The sequence below is a fragment of the Melanerpes formicivorus genome, unplaced genomic scaffold (genome assembly GCF_026170545.1).
Source record: "Melanerpes formicivorus ecotype bairdi unplaced genomic scaffold, bMelFor1.0.p_v2 SCAF_30, whole genome shotgun sequence".
In the NCBI taxonomy this organism is placed as follows: Eukaryota; Metazoa; Chordata; class Aves; order Piciformes; family Picidae; genus Melanerpes; species Melanerpes formicivorus.
The window spans coordinates 8,314,939-8,337,164 of record NW_027142382.1 but is presented as its reverse complement, the minus strand read 5'-3'; the positions used below and the strand labels follow the sequence as shown (position 1 = coordinate 8,337,164).

At 46.2% G+C, this 22,226-nt stretch overlaps 1 protein-coding gene across 2 annotated transcripts in view; it reads right to left on the bottom strand.

Moving 5' to 3' along the window:
• Positions 1-21,213, bottom strand: part of C2CD2 (C2 calcium dependent domain containing 2) — a 47,764-nt gene extending 26,551 nt beyond the window's left edge. The window contains exons 1-6 of one of the 2 annotated variants that reach the window (XM_068155223.1): positions 20,879-21,213; positions 18,701-18,799; positions 6,108-6,221; positions 5,586-5,687; positions 1,659-1,781; positions 1,265-1,385 (exon numbers count right to left, since the gene is read on the bottom strand). In XM_068155223.1, coding sequence (XP_068011324.1) covers positions 1,265-1,385; positions 1,659-1,781; positions 5,586-5,687; positions 6,108-6,221; positions 18,701-18,799; positions 20,879-21,166 — 847 coding nt within the window. In that variant the 5' untranslated portion in view covers positions 21,167-21,213. The remainder of the gene's footprint in view (positions 1-1,264; positions 1,386-1,658; positions 1,782-5,585; positions 5,688-6,107; positions 6,222-18,700; positions 18,800-20,878) is intronic. The other variant, XM_068155222.1, reaches the window with a different exon arrangement.
• Positions 21,214-22,226: the final 1,013 nt, after the last annotated feature.

Here is a 22,226-nt window from a genome sequence, read left to right as displayed (position 1 = left end):
AAAGGTTTCCCATCAGTTGAATCTCCTGCCGTACGCACCGTATGCATCTAAAGCTACCTCCTGTCTTTTGAGGGCAGCTGGAACGATCTGCTCTTTGGAAAAAGTTTAGTTTGCTCTACAAAATTGGAGAGTAATAAAAAAACGTGGAATGAGTGTTGCTGCAATCTACAGTTTCCAGCACAGTTTTATTTATACAGGGCATTCCACTGCAAAGAGCTCCAGAACTGCTTTAAAAATAATGTTTTAAAAAAAAACCAGCAGTATGCAGAAAATTTTAGGGGAATCACTTCCCACCAGGATGAGCAATGAGGCATTACTCAAGAGTCCAGGGCACAAACCTATTGCATCTAACTAAAAAAAAACCCAAACCCAAACAAAACAAAACTAACCAACCAAAACAAAAAAGCAGTCTAGCAAGTAGGATCTATTTATCCAAACCTACTGCTTTGTCCAATTTAGCAGCCACAAGCTTCCATTAGAAAGACTGTTACAGAATTGTTAGTGACCATAAATAACAGAGCCTCAAATTTGTGTATCTGCTGACACCATCTGAAATATGCTTGGTCATGCCTCTATCAGTGATGGAGGCATGCTTGCACTTGAAGAAATCTGAATAGCTGTGAGACAAGGCTTTGTGCTTCTTTCCAAAACCAAGACTGCAACTGTGCTAGCCAGTGACCTCTTTTTATTGGCTTTATTCTCCACTTGCAAGAGGTACTCATTCCCCTACCCACAGAGGTGCTTTGTTAAGTGGAAAAAACTCCCTGATGTAAAGCCACTGCCTTTGAGGAGAGCTTACACAGGGGAGGAGAGTTTCAGATACTTAGTAAATTCCTTTAAAGAAAAACAGCTGTAAAAATCAGGTAACAGAACAAAACTAACGTCATTGCTAACAGTTATTGGAGAGTTGAATGTGAGGTACACACAAAGTGGTGACTTTTAGAAATTAAAACTCAAATCCTTAAAATAATCAACCAACTTTATAAGCACATCCCTTTTGATTGGTTTTCAACAACGGTGCATTTGTTTCCGTGAAGATGAGGATGTTCAAATACTCGGATAAACCACAAGACAGACAGTTTGGTGCAGTGTGACTAAGACTATTTCCTGGAGTAAAGCAAATTCTTAAATCTCTTGAGAGAAGATTGTAACACAGAAATTTCAAATTATTTCAACCAGAAGGCAAAAAAAAAACCAACCAAAAAAACCCAAATCACAAATCCAACCCTACTGAAAACAAGGCGCAGGGCATGGGCTACGTTACCTGCAGCACTGTGATCAGTTAGGTTTACCGCGATGTTCTTCACCAGCAGTTTGAGTTCATGAGCCCTTGGAGGTTTAGGTGGACTAGTGCCCTGAGGGAGAAGGCTTAAGTTCTGTACATTCTGTGAAAAGTAAGCAAATAGAAATCACTTTTGACTTCTGTTGCACTGACATAGGGAAGCAGATGTGTGACGTGGTGTAACGTCAACAGACAGCCACACAGGAGTGATGATGATCAAAAATCTTCACTGCCAAAGGCTATTCTGTTTTGAAGATGTGTTCCAGTTGTTTCTGATTGTGGGTGTTAAACTACTCATTTGTGAGTCATGAGTATGTAATAAAAACACTACAAAGAAGGATACTTCTTAAAGGATTTAGGTAGTGGTATGGCTTACCTGAACTTCCTTTATATCTGTAGGTCTTGTACTCAACACTACAGATGGAGAAACTGAGCTAAAGAGGTTCTTCAAAACATCTCTAAGCGTTTCAGATATTGCACATGTCCCTGCTGTCTGCCCCTAAGAGGAAACAAAGAATCAAGAAGAAAGAAGTTAAGGCAAAAAGTAATTTGCTATATGTAAATCACCAAGGCTATTGAGCATTAACTTTGTCAGATAGAGACCTGGTTTCTGTTGTCAACAAAATGCCACAAGAGATCATGCAAATAATTAAGCCAATTTCTATGTTATACATTAAAGGAAAACTGGGAATATACACTGAACAAGTCACATGCTGTTCTGAGACTTAGGAAGGCACAGCTATCAGCCACAGAATCAGAAGTTTCATTAACAGTTTGTATCTTACAACAATGCTTTAAAGTTTTCGTACTGCCTCACACCCTACTGAGAGAGCCGATCTGGTCATCAGATAAGCACATCAGCACTGTTCCACTGATTCAATGGGAGTTATGCCAGCTTGCCACAGCTGAGAAGCTGTTAATCCTGTGCTGCATTGAAAAATACATGATAGCATCTCTTGAAGGTCTTCAACCTTGCTGAAAAGTGCACCATACAGACAGATGCTGCTCCAGGGGACTGAGTCGTATATTTGCCCATTCAGAAATCCCACGGCAATCTAAGCCGCTATCTGCGCCACTATCTCTGAGGGATCAGAACAGACCACAGAATTTGCTTAGACGTGCAGTTTCACGTGATAAATGGTAAGGTGTATAAAGATGGTGAACTGCTCCTGCCTTCCCTGCACTCCCGGCAAAGCCTGCCTCCTGTGCCACGCTCCTCAGAGTCCCTTCCCAGTTGTCGGCAGTAAGGGCAGTCTCACACACAACTGCTCTGAAGGTGGCATAGGAGAACTATCAGTGGTTTCTTTTCTAAAGACAAGATTGAGCTATCTGACAAAGATCTGACCTAAGCAACAGAGGATTCATTTATCTTTTCTCACCTGAGAGGCTTCACTATTACAGAACCAAGCTTTAAAAGAAAGGGAACTGCTTTACAGGTACAGAATAGATGGAAAATGAAATAATCACACAAAGCAGTAAAAGGTACCCTTTCTGCATTCAGTTGTCTGCTAGAAGTGTGGCCAACAAACATGGTCCTGCTACAAAGACAAGGCACGCTGACAACAAGGACATCTGATTTGCACCAGCAGGGAGATCAAGCAGGGAACTAAGATCCTAACTCTGGCAGGTCGCCTTGATAATACGGTGGCTGTGCACCACCAACTTGCGGTGCTGCCTGACCCACACAGCTGCAACATCACAGCATAATAAAGCCATGAGGCAGTAACAGCTCAAATCTCAAGCAGCCACATGTCTGCAAATGTAGAGGCTTTGCTCTGTCATCCTGAACACCCTGCACCGCACTCCTCCCTCACAGCCAGCTCTCAATACAAGAGGCAATCTATTGTTTTGAAATCCTTGGTCCTGCCTTAGGTGTAGGCAAATGACCATGCAATGACTTCTACACTCCTGAAGGTATGCTTGCAGCTTGCCTAACATGTTGTACAGATTTGGAGTAACAGCCATTTCCCAATTACCCAAACATTCCAGAAGCACTTAGGGTGTTTCATAAAAATGCCAGGAATGTTGCGTACAGAAATCCTGTTTCACTGCCTTCTTACCTAACCTTCCTTTGATGAGAGGTCTCTGCAGTCCAAAACATACAACAGCCCTGAGTAAGTCCCATAGAAACTGTGCTTTGTTCACATCCAGACACAACTGCCAAGGAAAGAGGCAGCAGCACATTTCCCAACTTGCAAAGAATACTCTTTTACTCAAAAAACCAAACCAAACCAAACCACCCAAACAAAATAAAACCAAACCAAACCCCAAACAAGCACAAAAGGATGTCTAAAGCCTCAGTTTCAGTGATTTCATTACTTCTGCTATTTAAATAAGCAGATAAATCATAGAATAATAGAATAAATCATCTCTGGTTTTCACTGGTTTGGAGGTAATTGCCCTCTCCTGCCCTTTTCTAAACACTCTTTGATGAAGAATGCTGTCAAATTCTAAACTCTCATCCTATTGTCGCTTTGCCATCAACCTAACCTGGTATTTGTTATTTAACAGTAACAACAAGTCACTGGACTTCTACTCACAGGTATTTTCTGCTGTTTCCATAGTTATTTGGAAAGCAGTTTGGCTAAAGAGCCTCCTGTCAGCCCAATCTCATTTTTAGTCATTATTGTTTGGAAAGTAATGCTTCATCACGACAAGGCAAGCCATAATGGCTTCACTGCCAATTAAAAAGGCTTATGACAGTATGTTTTACTTTGGGTTTGACATGGGCTAGAAGTGTACAGCCAGCTCTGTGGCCAGCCACCTGGGGCACACCAGCACATAAAGTCACAGCAGCACAACTGCAGGCAAAGCCAAGCCCTGCCAGCCAGCAAGGCTGCCAAACATAACTCAGGTTCACCCATCTATTACCAATGAAAAATAGGTCATTACATCCACCTTGTCTGACTAATGATAAAACCACTGTGTAGATAATCACAAGCAATTAAAGGTATTTATTTGTACAAACAAAACTGCTTCCAAAACAGGAAAAAAAGGCACAAAAGCTGACATTTAAGTTTAGGAGCTGAAGCAGATAGGTGCTAACAGGTGTTGGCTCTGTTTATTGCCCTCTCCCCTAAGTACTAACAGAAACTTCAAAGTCAAAATAAAATGCTTAGCTATTAAGAACTTAACAGGCTCATATTAAAAATGAGGGCATAGTACAACAAGTTCCAAATCCTTTGCCTCTTTGGCCTAAAGTCATCTCTCAAAAAGCAGGTTGTGAAGTCCAGTGACTGTACCAGAATCACCTGCATTTGCCAGTAAGTACTTAATGACTGTTCAATACGGGGAGGATCAGCATACACCCCAACACGTGAGAAGGCCATTTACAGTGTTACCCATGCACAGTAACATCTGCATTAAAACACACTTCAAAAGACTTGTCTATCTTTAGTTATGAGTGTCACATTTTAGCATACAAAAACTCTGGTAATAAATGATGATGATTGTAGGTCACTCTGTATAGGTCTTTAGAAGCAGCTCCGCTGTACAACAAACCCATTTTTTCATGAGGCCTTCAGTCACAAAACCAACTTCACACAATGCCCCCAAGTGTTCACTGCTCTAAGAAAAGCTTAAGTCACCATTTTTTCAGCAACACCCTGCCCCACCCCCCACCTGTGAAGGGTTAAAAGCAGAAGACAGTCTTAGTCATGAAGAAACTCTTCTGGGGGATATCCCCCCAGAAAATTCCAGTGAACCAGTGTCTATATACTAAGCTAAAAATCAATTCCAAACGCACCAAGGTATTCTTGTATCACCACCATTTCCTTAACTAATTGTATTTTTTCAGAGTTCTTTCCAAACTATGGTTGCTAGATTTCAAAATTGGTTTAAGTTAAAGGAAGGGCAACTATGATGGGAATATCATTACAATTGGGGTTTCTCTGGTAACTTTAGATGTGCTCTGAAAGAAGGTATTTAGGAACAGACATTTTTGACACCTTTGAATATTTGCCAAGTCATTTGCCTGTCAAATACAGTCTTGGTTTATCTTTAATGCTTCACTAATCTTGAGAAATGCTCCCAGATTTCAGAGGGGTAGGGTTTTGATGGATGAGCCATTGCAGATCTCAGTGAAGCAGTTCAAGATGGCACTGCTGACAGGTAACTGCTCCATGCTTCTACTGAAGGCAGCCAGGAGAAAGAAATGGGCATCTTCCCTTCAGCTCTTCCAGACTCTGACACCTTAGCTCTAGACACTTCTACTGCAGACTGAAAGCATTACACAAGCTTTTGCACCAAAGGGCTGGAGACCCATCTTCTCTGCCATTACAATAAATCAAACTTATTGACTGACCTCCTGAGCTGTTGGCTGGATTTCAAAGTTGGTTTCATCGGCGTTAATGAGGAGCCACTCAACTTTGACATCTTCTCCTTTGTCTTTCACGCAGAGCTGAAGCTGTGGATAGAGAAGCAGTTACTGGAGGGTGTTCTGATAGCCTGTAAAGAAAACTGTTAAGTCAAGCTTCACACTAAGGCTCACCAAAGGAAGAATTACACCAGTTTCTGAGTAAATAAATTCAAAGTGCCAGTCTAAGAAGGCAGAAGTTACTTAAGCTTTGAAAATGCATGCCAGTCAAAAAAGGGTATTGTTGTTCTATATATTCAAGTAGTCTACCCAACATGTTATTTAGCCACAGTCTCCTAAAGATGTGGCTTAATTTACTAACTTATCACTTGCCCCAGAGGAAAACTGTAATATCATTAAACATATCAGGGGAGTTATGAGCTTGTAAGCATTCTGCAAACAAGAGGTTCAGCTCAGCTGTGGGACGCGAAACAAAACAAAGGCGAAAGAAAACAACACTGAACGCTTTACCTGCAAATGAACCGGAGACAGTTTCACGCTGTACGACTGACCTTCTGCAGCCGGGGTTGAAGAGACAGTGACAACAAATTTAACAGAATCTCCCACAACATTGCAGGAAACGACCTAAGGAAATGAAAAGGGGTGGGTGTGAGACAAAGGAAGGGAACAACAACTTAGTATTCAGAAGGAGGTTTGGTGAATGCACGAAAGGAACTAGGAAAAGGAAGGACTTCAGGCTACCAGAATTATGCTGACTTCCACAGGTGGGAGATTTCTAAGCAATTTTGTTAACATCCCTACCTCATTCTGTACATCCACTACTAAAAACCACAGTTCTGGACATAGAATTTAATAACCGGTAATTCTGGTATTTCTCAACATTCCGTTTGCAGTGTTATCTAACACAGAGTAACTCCTCACCTGACAAAGAGTCCTTGGTGTTTCATGTAGCTGTACATTAAACACTCAAAGATCACAACTTTGCACTGACAAAAAACAAGTTTGTTCTTCTGTTCAGAACTAAGTAGCCTACCATAGGACAGTTGCTTTTACCAAGCAAGATCTGCTTTAGTGGCATCCTACAAATGTGAAACTTAGGCATAACCCTACTGTGGCAGAAGAGGCTTTTGTTTGAATAATTACAGTTTCCCCCCAGGGTGGGGAGGTGCAGGAGCCTCTAAAAGCTTCTGCAAATCTTTGCCCAAAGCAAAAAAGGCCTTAAGATCTGGTGATGAAGCCAAACGTCTGGGAGTAGTTTGTATGCCACTTGACTGCCACAGACTTCACTCCCTCACTTTCAAGAGTAGTAATTGAACCTGTTATCACACTGAGTTTACAAACACTGAATGGGTTTTCCTCTTTCTCCTCTGCAAACCGAATGAGGTACCCAGGATAGAAGAACAGTGAGATGGATTAGGAACTGGTTACAAAATAGAGTCCAAAGAGTGGTGGTCAATGGTGCCAAGTCCAGCTGGAGAGCTGTAACTAGTGGAGTCCCCTAGGGATCAGTGCTGGGTCCAGTCCCATTTCAACATCTTTGTCAATGACATTGATGAGGTGACAGGCAGGCAGGCAGGCAGAGTCTGCTCAGCAAGTTTGCTGATGATACCAAACTGGAAGGCTTGGCTGATACACCTGAAGGCTGTGTGGCCATTCAATGGGACTTGGACAGACTGAGAGCTGGGCAAAGAGGAACCTAATGAGGTTCAACAAGTCCTGCACCTGGGAAGGAATAATAGACTGCACCAGTACAGGTTAGGAGGTGATCTGCTAGAGAGCAGCCCTGTGGAGAAGTACCTGGGAGTCCTGGTGGATAACAAGTCATCCATGGGTCAGCAATGTGCCCTTGTGGCCAAGAAGGCCAATGTGATCCTGGGGTGCATTAAGAGGAGTGTGTCCAGAAGATCAAGGGAGGTTCTCCCCTGCCTCTACTCTGCCCTAGTGAAACCTCACCTGGAATATTGTATCCAGTTTTGGGCTCCCCAGTTCAAGAGGGACAGGGATCTGCTGGAGAGAGTCCAACAGAGGGCTAGAAGGATGATTAAGGGACAGAAGCACTGCCTTATGAGGAAAGGCTGAGAGCCCTAGGGCTTTTTAGTCTGGAGAAGATTGAGAGGGGATTTAATAAATGTTTATAAATCTCTGAGGGCTGGGTGTCAAGAAGGAGGGGACAGGCTCTTCTCAGCTGCACCCTGTGATAAGACAAGGGGGAACGGATATAAACTACAGCACAGGAGGTTCTACCTCAACATGAAGAGGAAATTCTTCACTGTGAGGGTCACAGAGCACAAGAACAGGCTCCCCAGAGGGGTTGTGGAGTCTCCTTCTCCATAGACTTTCAATACCCATTTGGATGCTCTGGCAGAGGGGTTGGACTTGATCTCTGGAGGTCCCTTCCAACCCCTAACATCCTGTGATCCTGTGGCTGCCACGCAAAACTCCCCGGAGCGCGCACAAAGTGCTTAGCAGCACAGGAAGGACCCAGCTGTGCAAGTCAGGAATCGCTCGTTACGCCCGAGAGGGAAGCTCAGTTTGCAAACAGCTCTGCTGGTTGAAGACAAATGCTTATCATTGTCCCTCTGTGGTCACTGTCCCCATGGTTCTATGACTGGAAAGGATAACTAAGCCCTCCAAAGACTGGCTGGGACAAAGTTAAATAAGCCAATCCAATGTGCAGACAAATAATTTGCTGCAAGATTTGTTGGACAGAAACTCTGTGCATATGCTACTAAACGATGTTTGCTCGCTCACTGCTTCACTTACGGGCCCTGGGATTGAAGCTCAAGGCTTTAAATGAATCATGTACCTTCTGGAAGATCCTTACCAGACTCCTTGTAAATATATTTCATCTCCCAGGGCTCCACAAGCATATATTTTAAGAAGGACCAGAGCAATATCAAGGGATTCAGAGCACATCCATTAAGGTAGAAACTTAATTAAAAAAGAACAGCAGGAGGGGGTGGACCTGACAAACAGAAATCCCAACCACAGCCACAAGCAAAAATATTTACCTTTTGAGGTCTGTCTTTTGCAAATTCTAGAAGTGGACACATCAGTTTCCCTCACCTCCTCCCTTCCCCGAAGTGTGAATTCCTTCAGAAGTAATTTCTGACCCTTAATCCCATTCAACCAACATGAACACTCACTGTCATGATGTAACACTAAGGATTTGAAAGCATTTTTAATAGCAAACAAAACTGAAGAGCCTAACTGCTTATTTTACATGCATTTGAGTTGAAACACAGAAACACAGAATCACTCCTTTCATGCACAAGGAGGGATTGGCATGGTGGCTCTTTAAAGACTTTAAAACTTCTTAGGTTCTTCCCTCTTTTTTGAGGGCAGAGGAAAGAAGAGGACAGGTCTGATGAACAAGCAGCTGACACTTGCATGTCCTAAATGCACTTCTCATCCACACATTCACAGGAAATTCAGTGCACGCAGAACAAGTTGGACTTGCTGCAAATGTGATGCAGAGCCATTTGTCTGGAATTTCTGGATGCCTAACAGCCAAGGTTGCCAGCTACGTGGCTGATTATTGCTTAAAAAGTGTGGCAGGAGAGTCAGCAGATGAGTTCATGGGCCACCTTCCTCTTAGTCATGTTTACTTTGAAGTAAAGGATGGAAACAGACACTGCAGGTGGTAGAACCTTTCTTTCTACGTCTTGTTGAGAGATAGAATCATAGAATTGTCAGGGTTGGAAGGGACCTCAAGGATCATCCAGTTCCATCCCCCTGCCATGGGCAGGGACACCTCACACCAGATCAGGTTGTTCAGAGCCACATCCAGCCTGGCCTTAAAAACCTCCAGGGATGGGGCTTCTACCACCTCCCTGGGCAACCTGTTCCAGTGTCTCACCACCCTCATGGGGAAGAACTTCTTCCTAACATCCAATCTGAATCTACCCAGTTCCATTCCTCCTAGTTCTGACACCCTAAAAAGTCCCTCCCCAGCTTTCTTGTAGGCCCCCTTCAGATACTGGAAGGCCACAATTAGGTCTCCTCGGAGCCTTCTCTTCTCCAGACTGAACAGCCCCAACTCCTTCAGTCTGTCCTCATAGCAGAGCAGCTCCAGCCCTCTGATCATCCTTGTGGCCCTGCTCTGGACACCTTCCAGCACCTCCAGATCCTTCCTGTAATAGGGGCTCCAGAACTGGATGCAGTACTCCACTTGGGGTCTCACCAGAGTGGAGTAGAGGGGGAGAATCACCTTGCTCAACCTGCTGGCTATGCTAAATTCATTATTTTTAATATTTGCACATGTAGTTTAGGAGCACCAATCAGTAAGGTTTGGGCTTAGCCTCCTTTATTAATTTATTTGCTGCCAAAGAAATGCATCAAGTCCTGCTCCCCTTCTCCCCTCATTTTTAATAAAGCAGCTGTGGACTTCCAAAACAGAGGCCTCAATCTTTAATCCAACCAGAAAAAGGAGTGATTCCATGTTTGTTAATGGAAAATAGCATGTCTTTACATCAGGTGAAGCTTTTTGTTCTGGAAGCAGGATGGATTACAGAGTCAGAATACTAAGAGAAGTAGAATTCTATGCTAAATCTGAAGTGAAAGATTCTGTTTTCATCTGATGCTGCCACAGGTGGTGAGAAGTTGATTAAAGAGATTGCAACTGCCACTTTCATTTTCAAGTGACATTCCTTTAGAAGCACAGCAGACGATTTTGACAGACTGAGCAGAAATATGTAGACCATTTCACCCAGAACATCACATGAAGAAAAACTCCTGTGCTACACTCCTACTCTCCATGCCCTCATCCAACCTGCCTCCTCAAATTCATTTTCTCTGAAGAGATGAAGAGCAGGAGAAGGAAGGGTCAAACAAAGCACCCCTTCCTGATGACAGGGAAGGGAAAGAGAAGGGATAGACAGTCACCAGAAAACAGTAGTACCTGGACTCATAAGAAAGGAGTTGCCCTGCAACTTCTGTTATCTGCCTCATCTTTCTCTCTACACCCCACCCCTCCCCCCCCCCCGCCTTACCAGGGATATCCCCAGTCATCAACACTTCTGTGGTTTAGAGTCTAGAAAACCTGTTATATTTACTACAAACTGCTCTTTCAATACTAAGCCCTTGCACCACTACACAGCAGCTGTGGCCAGCTAATTCTGGACTCCTAGAAGGGTCATACTCGAATCTCTTTGTTATCTTGCATACGGACACGCAAGACCTCCTAAATCAGCAGAAACCGAATGAGGTGAAGAAGCAGCACAAAGAAATTCAGACTCTCTGCTAGCAGGACAAAGCTATTTTCTCCCTGCAGCACCTCCGTATCTCTAGCTTCCCCTGGCACAAACATCCCCTCACCTGCCAAGGTCTCTCCATGCACTTTAAGGATCTTCCAACAGAAGGGGTTCCTGGTCCTTCCTGAGGTGCTTTTGCTGGAAGGGCTTCAACCCTGCTCCTCCCTAGCCCTCTGCCATCCATCTCCACACCCACCTGACTCCTGGCACTTGATCACCCCCATGGCAGAATTATTCTTCCAGTCTCCTCAACACTCCCCAGCTTCCCCCCACCCCCTCACCTGTCTCCATCCCTGACTGCCTATGCCCATGACATGGATGACCCAACCTGGCTGGGTGCTGTTTCTCATCGGCCCAACACTGCCAGCCAGCTCCAATGAGCTGCAGAAGCTGTAACACACCTTGCTTATGTGTATCCAAAATTATTAGTACAATTATGTTACACAATACTCTTTCAGATAAATAACTGCAGGAATGAAGGAAACTGAAAAAGCACTACAGCTGGAGTAAGACAAACAGTTATGAAACTCAAGGGTCCAAACTTGTGTACCCACAGCTCTAAAGCTGGTTTTGCCCTTCTTTGCCCACCCCCTCCAATTTTTCCCTTTGTGGTTCCTCTGGAGCTGCACAGTTTCAGTCTTTCCTTTCTGAAGTAGCAGCAGAAGCAGCTTCATCTCAAGCAGAACTGGAGTGCCCCTGCTCGTCACACATCATGTCAGTTTTGGCACTGGCACCACACTGAGTCATACATTACTTAGGGTATTCCTCCTTCCCCTCTCCACATAGCAACAGGTTCTCTCCTGTGGCCAAAAGAGGCCATGACTTCAGGGGAAGTTCTTACATCACTGCAGGGGAAGGTTTTCATCTTCCCCAGGTTCCAACTGCATCCCATGGGTGTGTAAAACCCTCAGCACTACAGGCCTTCATTGTGGGGTTTTTCAGGAAGGAAATTATTTTCACTACACCTGGTACTTATTTCCAGAAAGAACAGGTTACTTGAGATTACTGAGTAGTAAGAATAAGAGAAATTTGTAACATTGTCACCAGAAAATCCATCTATACCCTAGGGATCAGTACATTATTAGATTTAGGACCCCCACAATTTCCTATATGTGTTTTGGAGTACTACTCTGAGAGGAAGGCTTCTTGTTGGCATGGAAGACTTATCTGGTCAATGGCCACAAAGACAGCTTGTGTGCTCAGCTTAAAACCTCACCAGAAGAAAATTTTCCAGTCAGAAACTTCTGCTTTGTGACAGTCACAACACTTAGCTGTTCAGAAGAATGACATGATCTTCCTTCATTACTGGAGTCTATACCTCAACTTCTTGAGGGGGTTTCTCCAGCTTCTGCACCATTTCCTCTTTACCCAAACATCTTACCAAGTGACATAGACTAACTGAAGGAGAGAAGCCAAATGCAATGTCTGAGGCACAGCTAGGGGCAGATTTTTAGAAGCCAGTATCAAAGCAAATTTGCCTGCAAACATAATGAGACAACCCTGGACCAGTTTTCTAAGCTGATGGTAAACACCAGGGTAAAGGAAGGGTGAGTGATGGAATGAGTGCAGGAGAAAGAAACTTCTCAGCAGCAGAAACTGATAAAACATGTGAATTTACCCACTGCTTTGAGTCTGATAGACATACAAACTCAGCAGAGTGGGAAAAAAGGGAGGAGATAAAACCAAGGAGGACAAGGAGACAGGACAGGAAGACCTTTCAATCTGCCTGTCAAGTGATTGTCTAACAGCACAAGGGCAGGAAGCAGTACTTTTATTTAAGAAGGAGGGAAATAAATAAAGACCAGAAATAGACTTGCCAGTTTGGCATCACTAGTATGCAAGTCTTTATAAACCATTTCAGAGACAGCATAGCTGAAGACAAGGAGACAAGATGAAACACAGGTGAGGATCGACAGTTTGTGCTAAAGCAGCTTGGAAAGACATTCAGTTGCATCCCTGACCCCTGCACCAAGCTGGCAGATGTGGCACAACCCTAAATGAGGCCCACAGACATCTGCAGCATCAGCTGGAAGACAGGCAGGCTACCTGAGAGTGACAAAACCAGTATTACCTTGACTGCAGCAAGAAAATCCCCACTCATCTTCCTTTGACAAGACATATGGTTCTTCAGTAGGTTACATCCATTATGTTGTCTTGTCTGGTTTAGTAGGGTCAAGCCACAGATAATTAAGCTTGTATTCCATCATTCCCACGTTAAGGTGAATGAGGATGTGTTGGAAAGGGAGAGAGGTGGAAGCATGTTACAAAGGAGACTGTCAGACACTGACCCTATTGCTCAGTTAGTGTAATGCTGAGGAATGCAAGCTAGGAAGCAGCAAAAGAAAAGGAAGATTAGGACATCACACAGAAAAGGTAAAGATGTTGAAGACTAGAAGACAAATGAAATTCAAAATACAGAGTGTGTGTGTATGAAAATTAAGAAGTACTACTACAAAGGGCAGCTTATCACTGGGAAAACACTCAAGGCAGAGAAACCTGGATGCATCAAGTCAGTCACAGTGTCAAGTAGCCTCAGGAGAGGCAGATGCAAAGCCTAAAATGCATCAAGGAAGTATTACCAGAGACAAAAAGATCAGTAATCTCCTTGTATGGTGAGATCTCACCTGTAGGGCTGTGTGTCACTTCAGCCATCAAGTTTGAGAAAATGGATTTAACTGGAGCTGTGGCAGAGAACAGGTGCACAGGAGTAACTTAGGAGGCAGGACAGCATCGTAAAAGGAAGTTTATGGAACAACTTATTTAGCCAAGCTGAACAAAGGCTGGAAGGAAATATAATTCCTTCACAAAACACTTACTGGCAACAAGCACCATGGAAGAAAAGTAAATGTATGAAGGATAAACAACTGCACCAGCACAGAACTGAAAAAAAATGGGGAAAAAGAGAAAAAAATCTGCATGGGTCATGATTCCACCTAGGCTTTTTAAAAAACCAAAGTTCTGGGGCAGCTTTTCAAGCAAAACAGGGAGTTAAAAGACAACAGGAACTGCACGATAGCCGGGGCAGTTCACTCCACCAAAAATAATCGGAAGCAAACACACATGCACAACTAGGAGCAATCCCAGTAGTACTCCAGTGGTGACAATGAGAAATAAGTCTTTCCTGGAGTAGAATGCAATGTCTGCTGCACAACATTTCCACCTGCTTCAGAGCAAGTGGAACTGGAAGCCCTGATGACCCAGTGTGGCACAAACACAGGCTGCCAAGCTCGCAGCAGGGTTGGCTGCTAACAAAGTGATACCCAGACACAACTACGACAGCTGTGTTGAGTGAATGAGGCCTCTTCAGGCAAGCTGCACAGCACATCAGAAAACAGGACCTCTCACAAGCCTGCCAAACAGTCCTCCTTTCTCTCCACCACCTCCCTGAACAAGATTCATCACACAAAAACGGACACGAAACTTTCAAATGTGCTGTTGCCTGCTGTGACCCAAGACAGTAATTCCTTGTATAGCAACTTCTTATCACTCATTAAAAGAACTCTGAAGGCATTCTACCCCCTTCTATTTGAGCATGAAGCAGGAAAAGAGAGACTTCTGCAGTAGCCTGCTCCATCCAAACCCTCTGTGCCAAGTTCACACAAAAAAAATAATTTAAAAGAATCATTCTTTTTGTCGCCTTTCTCGTTGCTGGTGTGAAGTTCAAAGCCTCTGCAGCAACAGAAAGGCTGGCAGAATTAGGTAACAATATTCCTGATGCTTATTAAAACAGAACAACCAACATAAGAGAACGACACCAGGCCACTTCTTTCTGTATATTTAGACTCTGGCTCAAAATTGGAGCAAAGGCTACATATAAAGAGAGGCTTTGTCAAGAAGCAGCACAGTGTAACCTTTAGCCACAGAAAAGCTCTGTCCCTGTCACAACAGCTCTGGTCAAGCTGACAGCCAGCAGCTTCCTCACCCATGTCTGCAGCACTGCACTGTGAAGTATATACCAGTTTTATACCTTTCAGCTTCTTCAAGGCAAGGACAGTATGTACATAGCTAAGGACAGTATGTGTCAGCCTGTGCCCTGATCATCAACAGGGATGCCAGCTCTAATACAATAATTGCAGTTTGGCTGGCAATCCAATGTTTTTTCAGAGCAAGACTTCCAAGCAGGAGGCTCACTCCCACCATCAGGCAGGCTCACCACCTGGCTGTGCTCCATGACCCAACACTGAACAGGACAGAAGACAGTCACCCATCATAAAACATAGCACAGGGCTCCATCCGCGTACAGCTGCATTAAAATATTACACATCCCACGCTTGCTTCTATTCTGATCTCTCAGTCTCATCTGCCCAGCTCTTTTGATGATCATCACCTCTCTGATGCAAGGGCAAATGCCTATTTGAAACAACGTGCCGTCAATCAAGCCCAGGCTGCAAACCCCAGGCACCTCCTATGGTCTTACCACAGAGATCACAAGTAAAGCAGTGTGTTGAACCAGTTGCCGGAAAACAGCCTTGTGCCAGCTGCTGCCTCAGGTGATTGCAGAGCTCTATAGGATGCTACATTTATAAACATGCAGCATATGGGCACCAACTACATTCAGAGCCAGTCCCACTGGTAGCAAGTTACAAACACGAATCAGAAGTTTGAGTTTAGACAAGCTGCAGGGAGAGATTTCCAGTTCGTATGCAAAGATGAAGAGATTGAAGAGCATGGAGGGAAAGAAAACGGCACAAAACCCCACAACTTTGGACCCTTAGTATTACCTGAGGAATATTTAAGAGAGACAACTACCACATAAGAGAACTTCTGATGTGCTTTAGAGGAAGATATACATTTAAGGAAGGAGGGAAAGTAGCTACCAGAGTGCCACTCTATAATTACTATACACTGAAGTCCAAATAAGTGTTCAGGTTGGACCTTAACTGAAGTAAGAATAATTGAGACAATTTTTGCTAGCTGCTGTGCACAAGATTATGGAAATGGGTTTGAGGACAGCTCAGAATAACTCAGTTTAAATCCAATACATTTTAAAATGTGCTTATATTGGTTTAAGCTACTGTGAAACCACATTAGGTTGCTGGCTGTGGTATATACAGCTCAACATACTGAAATGCTCAGCTCAAGGTCAGACAAGGACCACAGAATGGCAGAGGTTGCAAGGGACCTCTGGAGACCATCTAGCCTAACACCCCTGCCAGAACAGGTTCACCTAGAGTAAATTAAACAAAATGGTGTCCAGGTGGATTTTGAATGACTCCACAGATGAAGACTCCAGCACCTCTGGGCAGCCTGTTCCGGTGCTCTACCACCCTCAGAGTAAAGAAGTTCCTCCTCATGCTCTGATGGAACTTCCTATATTCAGACTTGTACCTGTTATTGCTCGTCCTGTCACTGGACACCACTGCAAAAAGACTGTCCCCATCCTTCTGAAACCCACCCTTTTAAGTATTTATAAGCATTGGTAAGATCCCCTCTTGATCTTCTCTTCTCCAGGTTAAAAAGTTTGAAGTCACTCAACCTTTCTTCATAAGGGAGATATTCTAGTCCTCTAATCACCTTAATAGCCCTTTGCTGTACCATCTCAAGAAGTTCCCTGTTCTTCTTGAACTGGGAAGCCCACAACTGAACACAGTACTCCAGGTGCAGCATCACCAGGGCAGTGTAGAGGGGAAGGAGAGCCTCCCTCGACCTGCTTGCCACATTCTTGGTGCACCCCTAGATGCCGTTGGCTTTCTTTGCCACAAAGACATGCTGCTGGCTCATGGTTATCCTGCTGTCCATGAGACTCCCAGGTCTCTTTCACACAGCTGTTTTCCAGCAGATCAGCCCCTAACCTTTACAGATACATAGGGTTATTCCTCCCCAGGTGTTGCTGTTGTTGAATTTCATAAGGTTCACCTCTGCTCAACACTGCAGCCTGTCCAGGTCATGCTGGATGCCAACACAGCCTTCTGGTGTGTCAGCCACCCCTCCCAGTTTAGTATCATCAGCAAACTTGCTGAGGGTATCCCCTATCCCTTTGTCCAGGTTGTTGATGAATATATTGAACAAGACTGGACCCAGTACTGACCCCTTGAGAACATTACTTGTTATGGACCTCTAACTAGACTCTGTGCCACTGACCACAACCATCTGTCTTTCAGCCAATTTTGATGCACCCCACTGTACATTCATCTAACCCACACTTTCTAAGCTTGCCTACAAGGGTGCTGTAGGAGATGGTATCAAAAGCCTTGCTGAAGTCAAGGGAGACAACACCCACTGCTCTTCCCTCATCTATCCATTCATCCAGTCATGTCCTTGCAGACAGTTATCAGATTAGTTGGGTATGACTTCTCCTTGGTGAATCCATGTTAAGTACAATAGAATAGAGTTAACCAGGTTGGAAAAGACCTTTGAGATCATTGAGTCCAACCTATCATCCAACACTATCTAATCAACTAAGCCATGGCACCAAGCACCCCATCCAGTCTCTTCCTAAACACCTCTAATGATGGTGACTCCACCACCTCCCTGGGCAGCACATTCCAATGGCCAATCACTCTCTCTGTGAAGAACTTCTTCCTAACATCCAGCCTAAACCTCCCCTGGTGCAGCTTGAGACTGTGTCCTCTTGTTCTGTCTCAGGGATAACCTCTACTTCCTCCATGTACTTTGAGATGACACTGAGAGACCAGGCGAGGGTACCAGGATACAAGGCCACAAGGTAGGAGAGAGCAAGAGCACAGCAGTGAGAAGTTCCCTGGGCTCAGGCTGCTGTGAACCAGTGCTTGCTACCTTCTGCTGCCCAAGCTTAACCATGGAGGATTAAGGTACCCAGGAGACAACATGGGTGCTAACTTACCCTGCTGCTACAGCAGCCAGAATCTACAAGCCCTACCGACTCCAGTCTCTCTAGCCCCACTGCTGTGGCAGGGACCCATGTGGGATGGGGAATGAATAAAAGGGCGGAGGAGGGGAAAAGGCAAGAACAAGTGCACAACCAACCTCACATGTTGGCAGGCCTCAGCTGCCACCAACCAGGGTGTGCCTGTAAGTTGTGTATCAGGCAAATAAGCATGCATAGTTTTAAAGAGAATCATAGCAGAGCTCTTTAACATCTAAATCAGACAAGCAAATAAAAATGACAGAGTAAAACTAGAAGAAAAGCATTAGCCTAATTTGCCTGAAGCTGAGCACCAGTTCAGATGTGACTAGTAGTTAAAGTCACTAGGATGAAAATCCAGAAGCTATCATAGCTGATAAGCACACACACAGTTTTTTTCCTTGTAATGCCGTTTTATCCTAAGAGCGACCTTCTGCCTTATTTTAATCTTACATGCACTAAACCTCCTCCCAGTACATAGGGTAGGAGAAGAAGAAAGAAACCATTCACTGCTCACTGAGTACAGGATTCAGTAGTCAAGACTTTACCCTCGGGACTTTGCACTTACTCCATATATGTGTCTCCAACTGATGAAGCAAACCTGTAAACAGGTACACAAACAGCCAGAGGCAGACAAAGATGTCTTTCTGTCCCAGTGAAGAAGTGTCCCTCTCCTTTTTCATGAAGTGCCCTCCTTTCAGCAATAGGCTGGGGAGCCATCATACCGATTCCAGGGGAAGGACAAGAGGACTGCTGTATGAGTTCATTGAATGCATACCTATAAACTTGGCATAGCCTTGGTTATTGTTCATTTGGTAGAAGCCCTGAAGCACATTCTGTTCAGGACTTGCCAAAGAAGTGAATCAGTGTAAATAGTTTACACAAGTTCATGAGAGACACCAGCCTCTTATCAGCCTGAAAAAAAATAAGGTCAAGTATTGACAAGTAAAACTCCCATTAATGCTAGTAAGAAAAGTTAACATTTCCTGCCCCAAAGTACATCAAAACCAAACCAAACCAAAGTTTACCTTCTCTTGAGCTGACTTTACAACACTAACAACTTGTTTAACTGCTAGTTCAAGTGATTCTGGTGGGTCATCTTCCTCAAACGTAAGAAACTGTGAATCCTATGGGAAAAAAAGAAGCATCATTAGCCAATGAATTCATTGTCTGAAAATGAGTGACAAAAATGCACTGCCAATGAGGTTGTTCCTGGGAGAACCAGAGACAGAACTGCAAATGTACATCAAGACTTGTATTTGTTAATTGTGTGACACCTCGCTACATAACACAGGGCATAGCCTGAAAACCCATGCTTAGGAGCTAACTCATTGTTCTCTGTAGCAGAATATCAGGTACACAACACAGAGCGGAGCAAAGCCCAGAAGGAGAGTTCAGTCAAACTGCTCTTCTTGAATAAGGGCTAATGAGTGTAGTTTTAAAAGCCATTTTCTGTCAATCCTAATAATACAGGCTAACACTTGCAGACGTGGGAAAAGCCTTCTCCTCCCTAATCTCTCCTCATGTGTGATGGCAGGCGGTGATGACAGCTACTCAATATTCACATAGACAGGAAAGAAAAGACAGCGTATACCTGCTTTGGCAGTGAGGTCATACTTTCAGAGGCATCAACACTCACATTCTCCACCTGCTACCCACACTAAGCGGTCAGCACCACTTCCTTTGTCATCTGAGGTTGTTTTGCATGCTGGAATTTCATTAGCTGTGCACTGCTGACATTGTTTTGGAAGCCTGACAGCAGGAGCAACGCCACGCTGCAGTGCCAGGCATTGAACTCATGGCAAGAGATGGCTCCAGCTACTTGCCCAGGGAGGGAGAGTGCGTGTGCCCAAAGTGCCTTTGGTCTCCGGTCAGAGACTGTAAGCTGCTGCTTGTTTACAGTTACTTTCTGTTCCTAGCACCTGTGCCTAAGCTATCTGGACTCTCCTCTTCTACAAGCACAAGATGCACCTTAATTTCTTAGCACAACCCATGCTTTTCTTAACCACACTTTGCAAATCAAAAGAGCAAAGTATTTTCTTTCTACTGCTCTAACTTACAGTGATGCCTGTAAAGTGTTAAACTGCTTTCCTTATCTTTCACATACACGCTCTTCCTTCTCCCCCAGCCTGCCCCCCTGATGTAAGAAGAAAGCATGCTGAGGCTGCCAGGAGAGGAACTTCGTAGACCTAGGGAGAAGGCTATGCACAAATTTGGAGACCTGGGTACATGCCAATTCCTACATAGTTTAGCCTTAGCATTTTACACTGACATGGCAAGGACAGGAAATTAGGTTGCCACAGCTGCACCTAACCTCCTCACCTCCTAGATCTGGGCATATCGTTACAAACCAACAAGCAGGACACCAAACCTTTGAAGAAGGGTAGGATGGGATTCGATGGGAAGGGGAGCCACATTTTGTGCATCTTACTTCACTCAGGTTAGAAACAAACTGCCTATGGAAGCCCACCATCCCACAGGTGACTGGAGAATGCCAGCCCTGTGTTAAACTGACACGCACATGGGTTCAGCATGGACTAAGAAACCATTAAGGAAGTCCCATTCTGGGGCTTATTTGCCAAAAGACCAGCCACAGGCCTTATGCCGGCACCCAGGCCAGGAAGTTTCCATTGTTTCCTTCTCCCCGCAACCGAACAATGTTATCGGCAGCATAAGCCCCTGCCAGGGGCCGCAGGGGTCATGGCTTTCCTCCCCATTCTTCCCTCCTCCCACGCGTGCATCCACTCCGTGCCTCCGGCCAGCTCCTTCCTGCAAATTCTTGCAAAGCAGCCAATATACACATACGCACACACGTGTATGCACACACACATATATATGCACACAATAAACACACACACAGATATACGGATATGAAACATACACACACAATACATAATACACACACACAAGATATGGACAAGGAGGGGCAGTAACACACTGGAAGGCGCAGTCAGCACGTTGCTGACAGCACCCCGATGCACCTTTGGAGCCAAGTCCCCGTGTCTCCTACCGATGTAACTCACCCTGGGCGGGCAGAGCCCCCGCCGGCACAGAAGCACACGCCGCCCTCGACTGCTCAAGCGTGGCCCAGCGGGACGCCCCGAGCCCTGCCCGACGGGAGCTCCCCGGCCGGACCCTGCAGCGGGACGCCCGCTTTTACCCCTCCCGCTCGCCCGCCGCCCCTCACCTGCGTCCCCCGCACTCACCGCCCGCGCCGCCGCCTCGGCGTTGAGCGCCGTCACCCAGGCCCGTCGCCACTGTCGCCGCCAGCTGCCCAGCGACAGCGCCCACGCCAGCACCGAATCACTCTCCTCCAGCAGCTCGTCCCGCTGCGGCGGCGGCGGAGGCGATGGCCGAGGCGGCGGCCGTCTCCGCCGCAGGGCCAGCAGCGCATACTGCACCAGGTAGACGGCCAGGGTTACCAGCGCCGCCACGAAGAGGGCGACCAGCGCACACCAGCGCAACTCCGCCAGCCCGCCCGCTAGCCACGCCATGGCTGACCATAATGGGAGCCGCGCTGCCGGCCCCCACCAAGGCGCTCAGGGCGGCGGTAGCCGGGGCCAGGCAGCCGCAGGCACAGCCCGCGCAGGGCCCGAGCCGGGAGCAGCAGCACAGCGTCCGGCCGGCTGCCCGGGGACGCGCCGCACCACCCGCCCACGGCGCAGACACTGCCAGGCCCGCCCCTGCCGGCGGGGCGGCGAGGGGAGGCTGGCCCCGGCCCGCAACCACCGCCCCAGCCCCGGCCCCTGCCCAGCGCTGCTGGCGTGGGCAGCGGCGGGGGGGTGGCGCGCTGCCGGCCGGGGGCGCTCGGTCCGCGGCGCCCCCGGTGTCTCGCAGCGCTGCAGGTGATGGGGGCGCCGGGTACCCCGGAAGGCGGCGGCGGCGGGAACGGGACGGCTGCTGCTGCCCCGAGAGGGAGTGCGGTTCGGGGCGGTTGCCTGAGGCGCAGTCTGCGGCCGGGCTGATTCGTGCGCGCCCTGCGCCGGCGCTGCTCGGATAAACCATCTGCCGTATCGGGCCGTGCTGCGGGCGGAACGGGACGCCACAGGCGCGGTGCCGCGAACGGGCGAAAAGCGAGAGTTCCGATAGAGACAAAGGGGCAGCAGAGGCTTTCGGAGGGCAGGAAAGACACTGGTGCCAAACTAGTAATTTTTGTTGATTTTCATACAACAAAAGGCTTCGCCTCGCGGCAGTGTTGTTCAGTGATGTTGCGTGCACACGAACCAACAACCTCAAGTGACATATCCTGTGAGCAGCTTGTCGCCTTCTTTGCACACAATAAGTAAATATATTAACGCTGCTCGTGGGCAGTGGGAGCGGGTTACAAAACACACCTGACTTTTCCCCCAAACCAGAAAGATTAGATAATCTTTGCGTGCAAGAGGCTGAGGCACACGCACTGCCCGTGTGTCAGAACTGCAGAGTCCGGCAGAGGACACTGCCACGCTGCCCCTCGGCAGCAAGTGAGCGTTTCATGAGGACGCCTCTCCCGTAACAGGGTAACACCTGCGGGGCTGTGACCGGCCTTCCTGCCCACTCCTTCACAGCACTGCG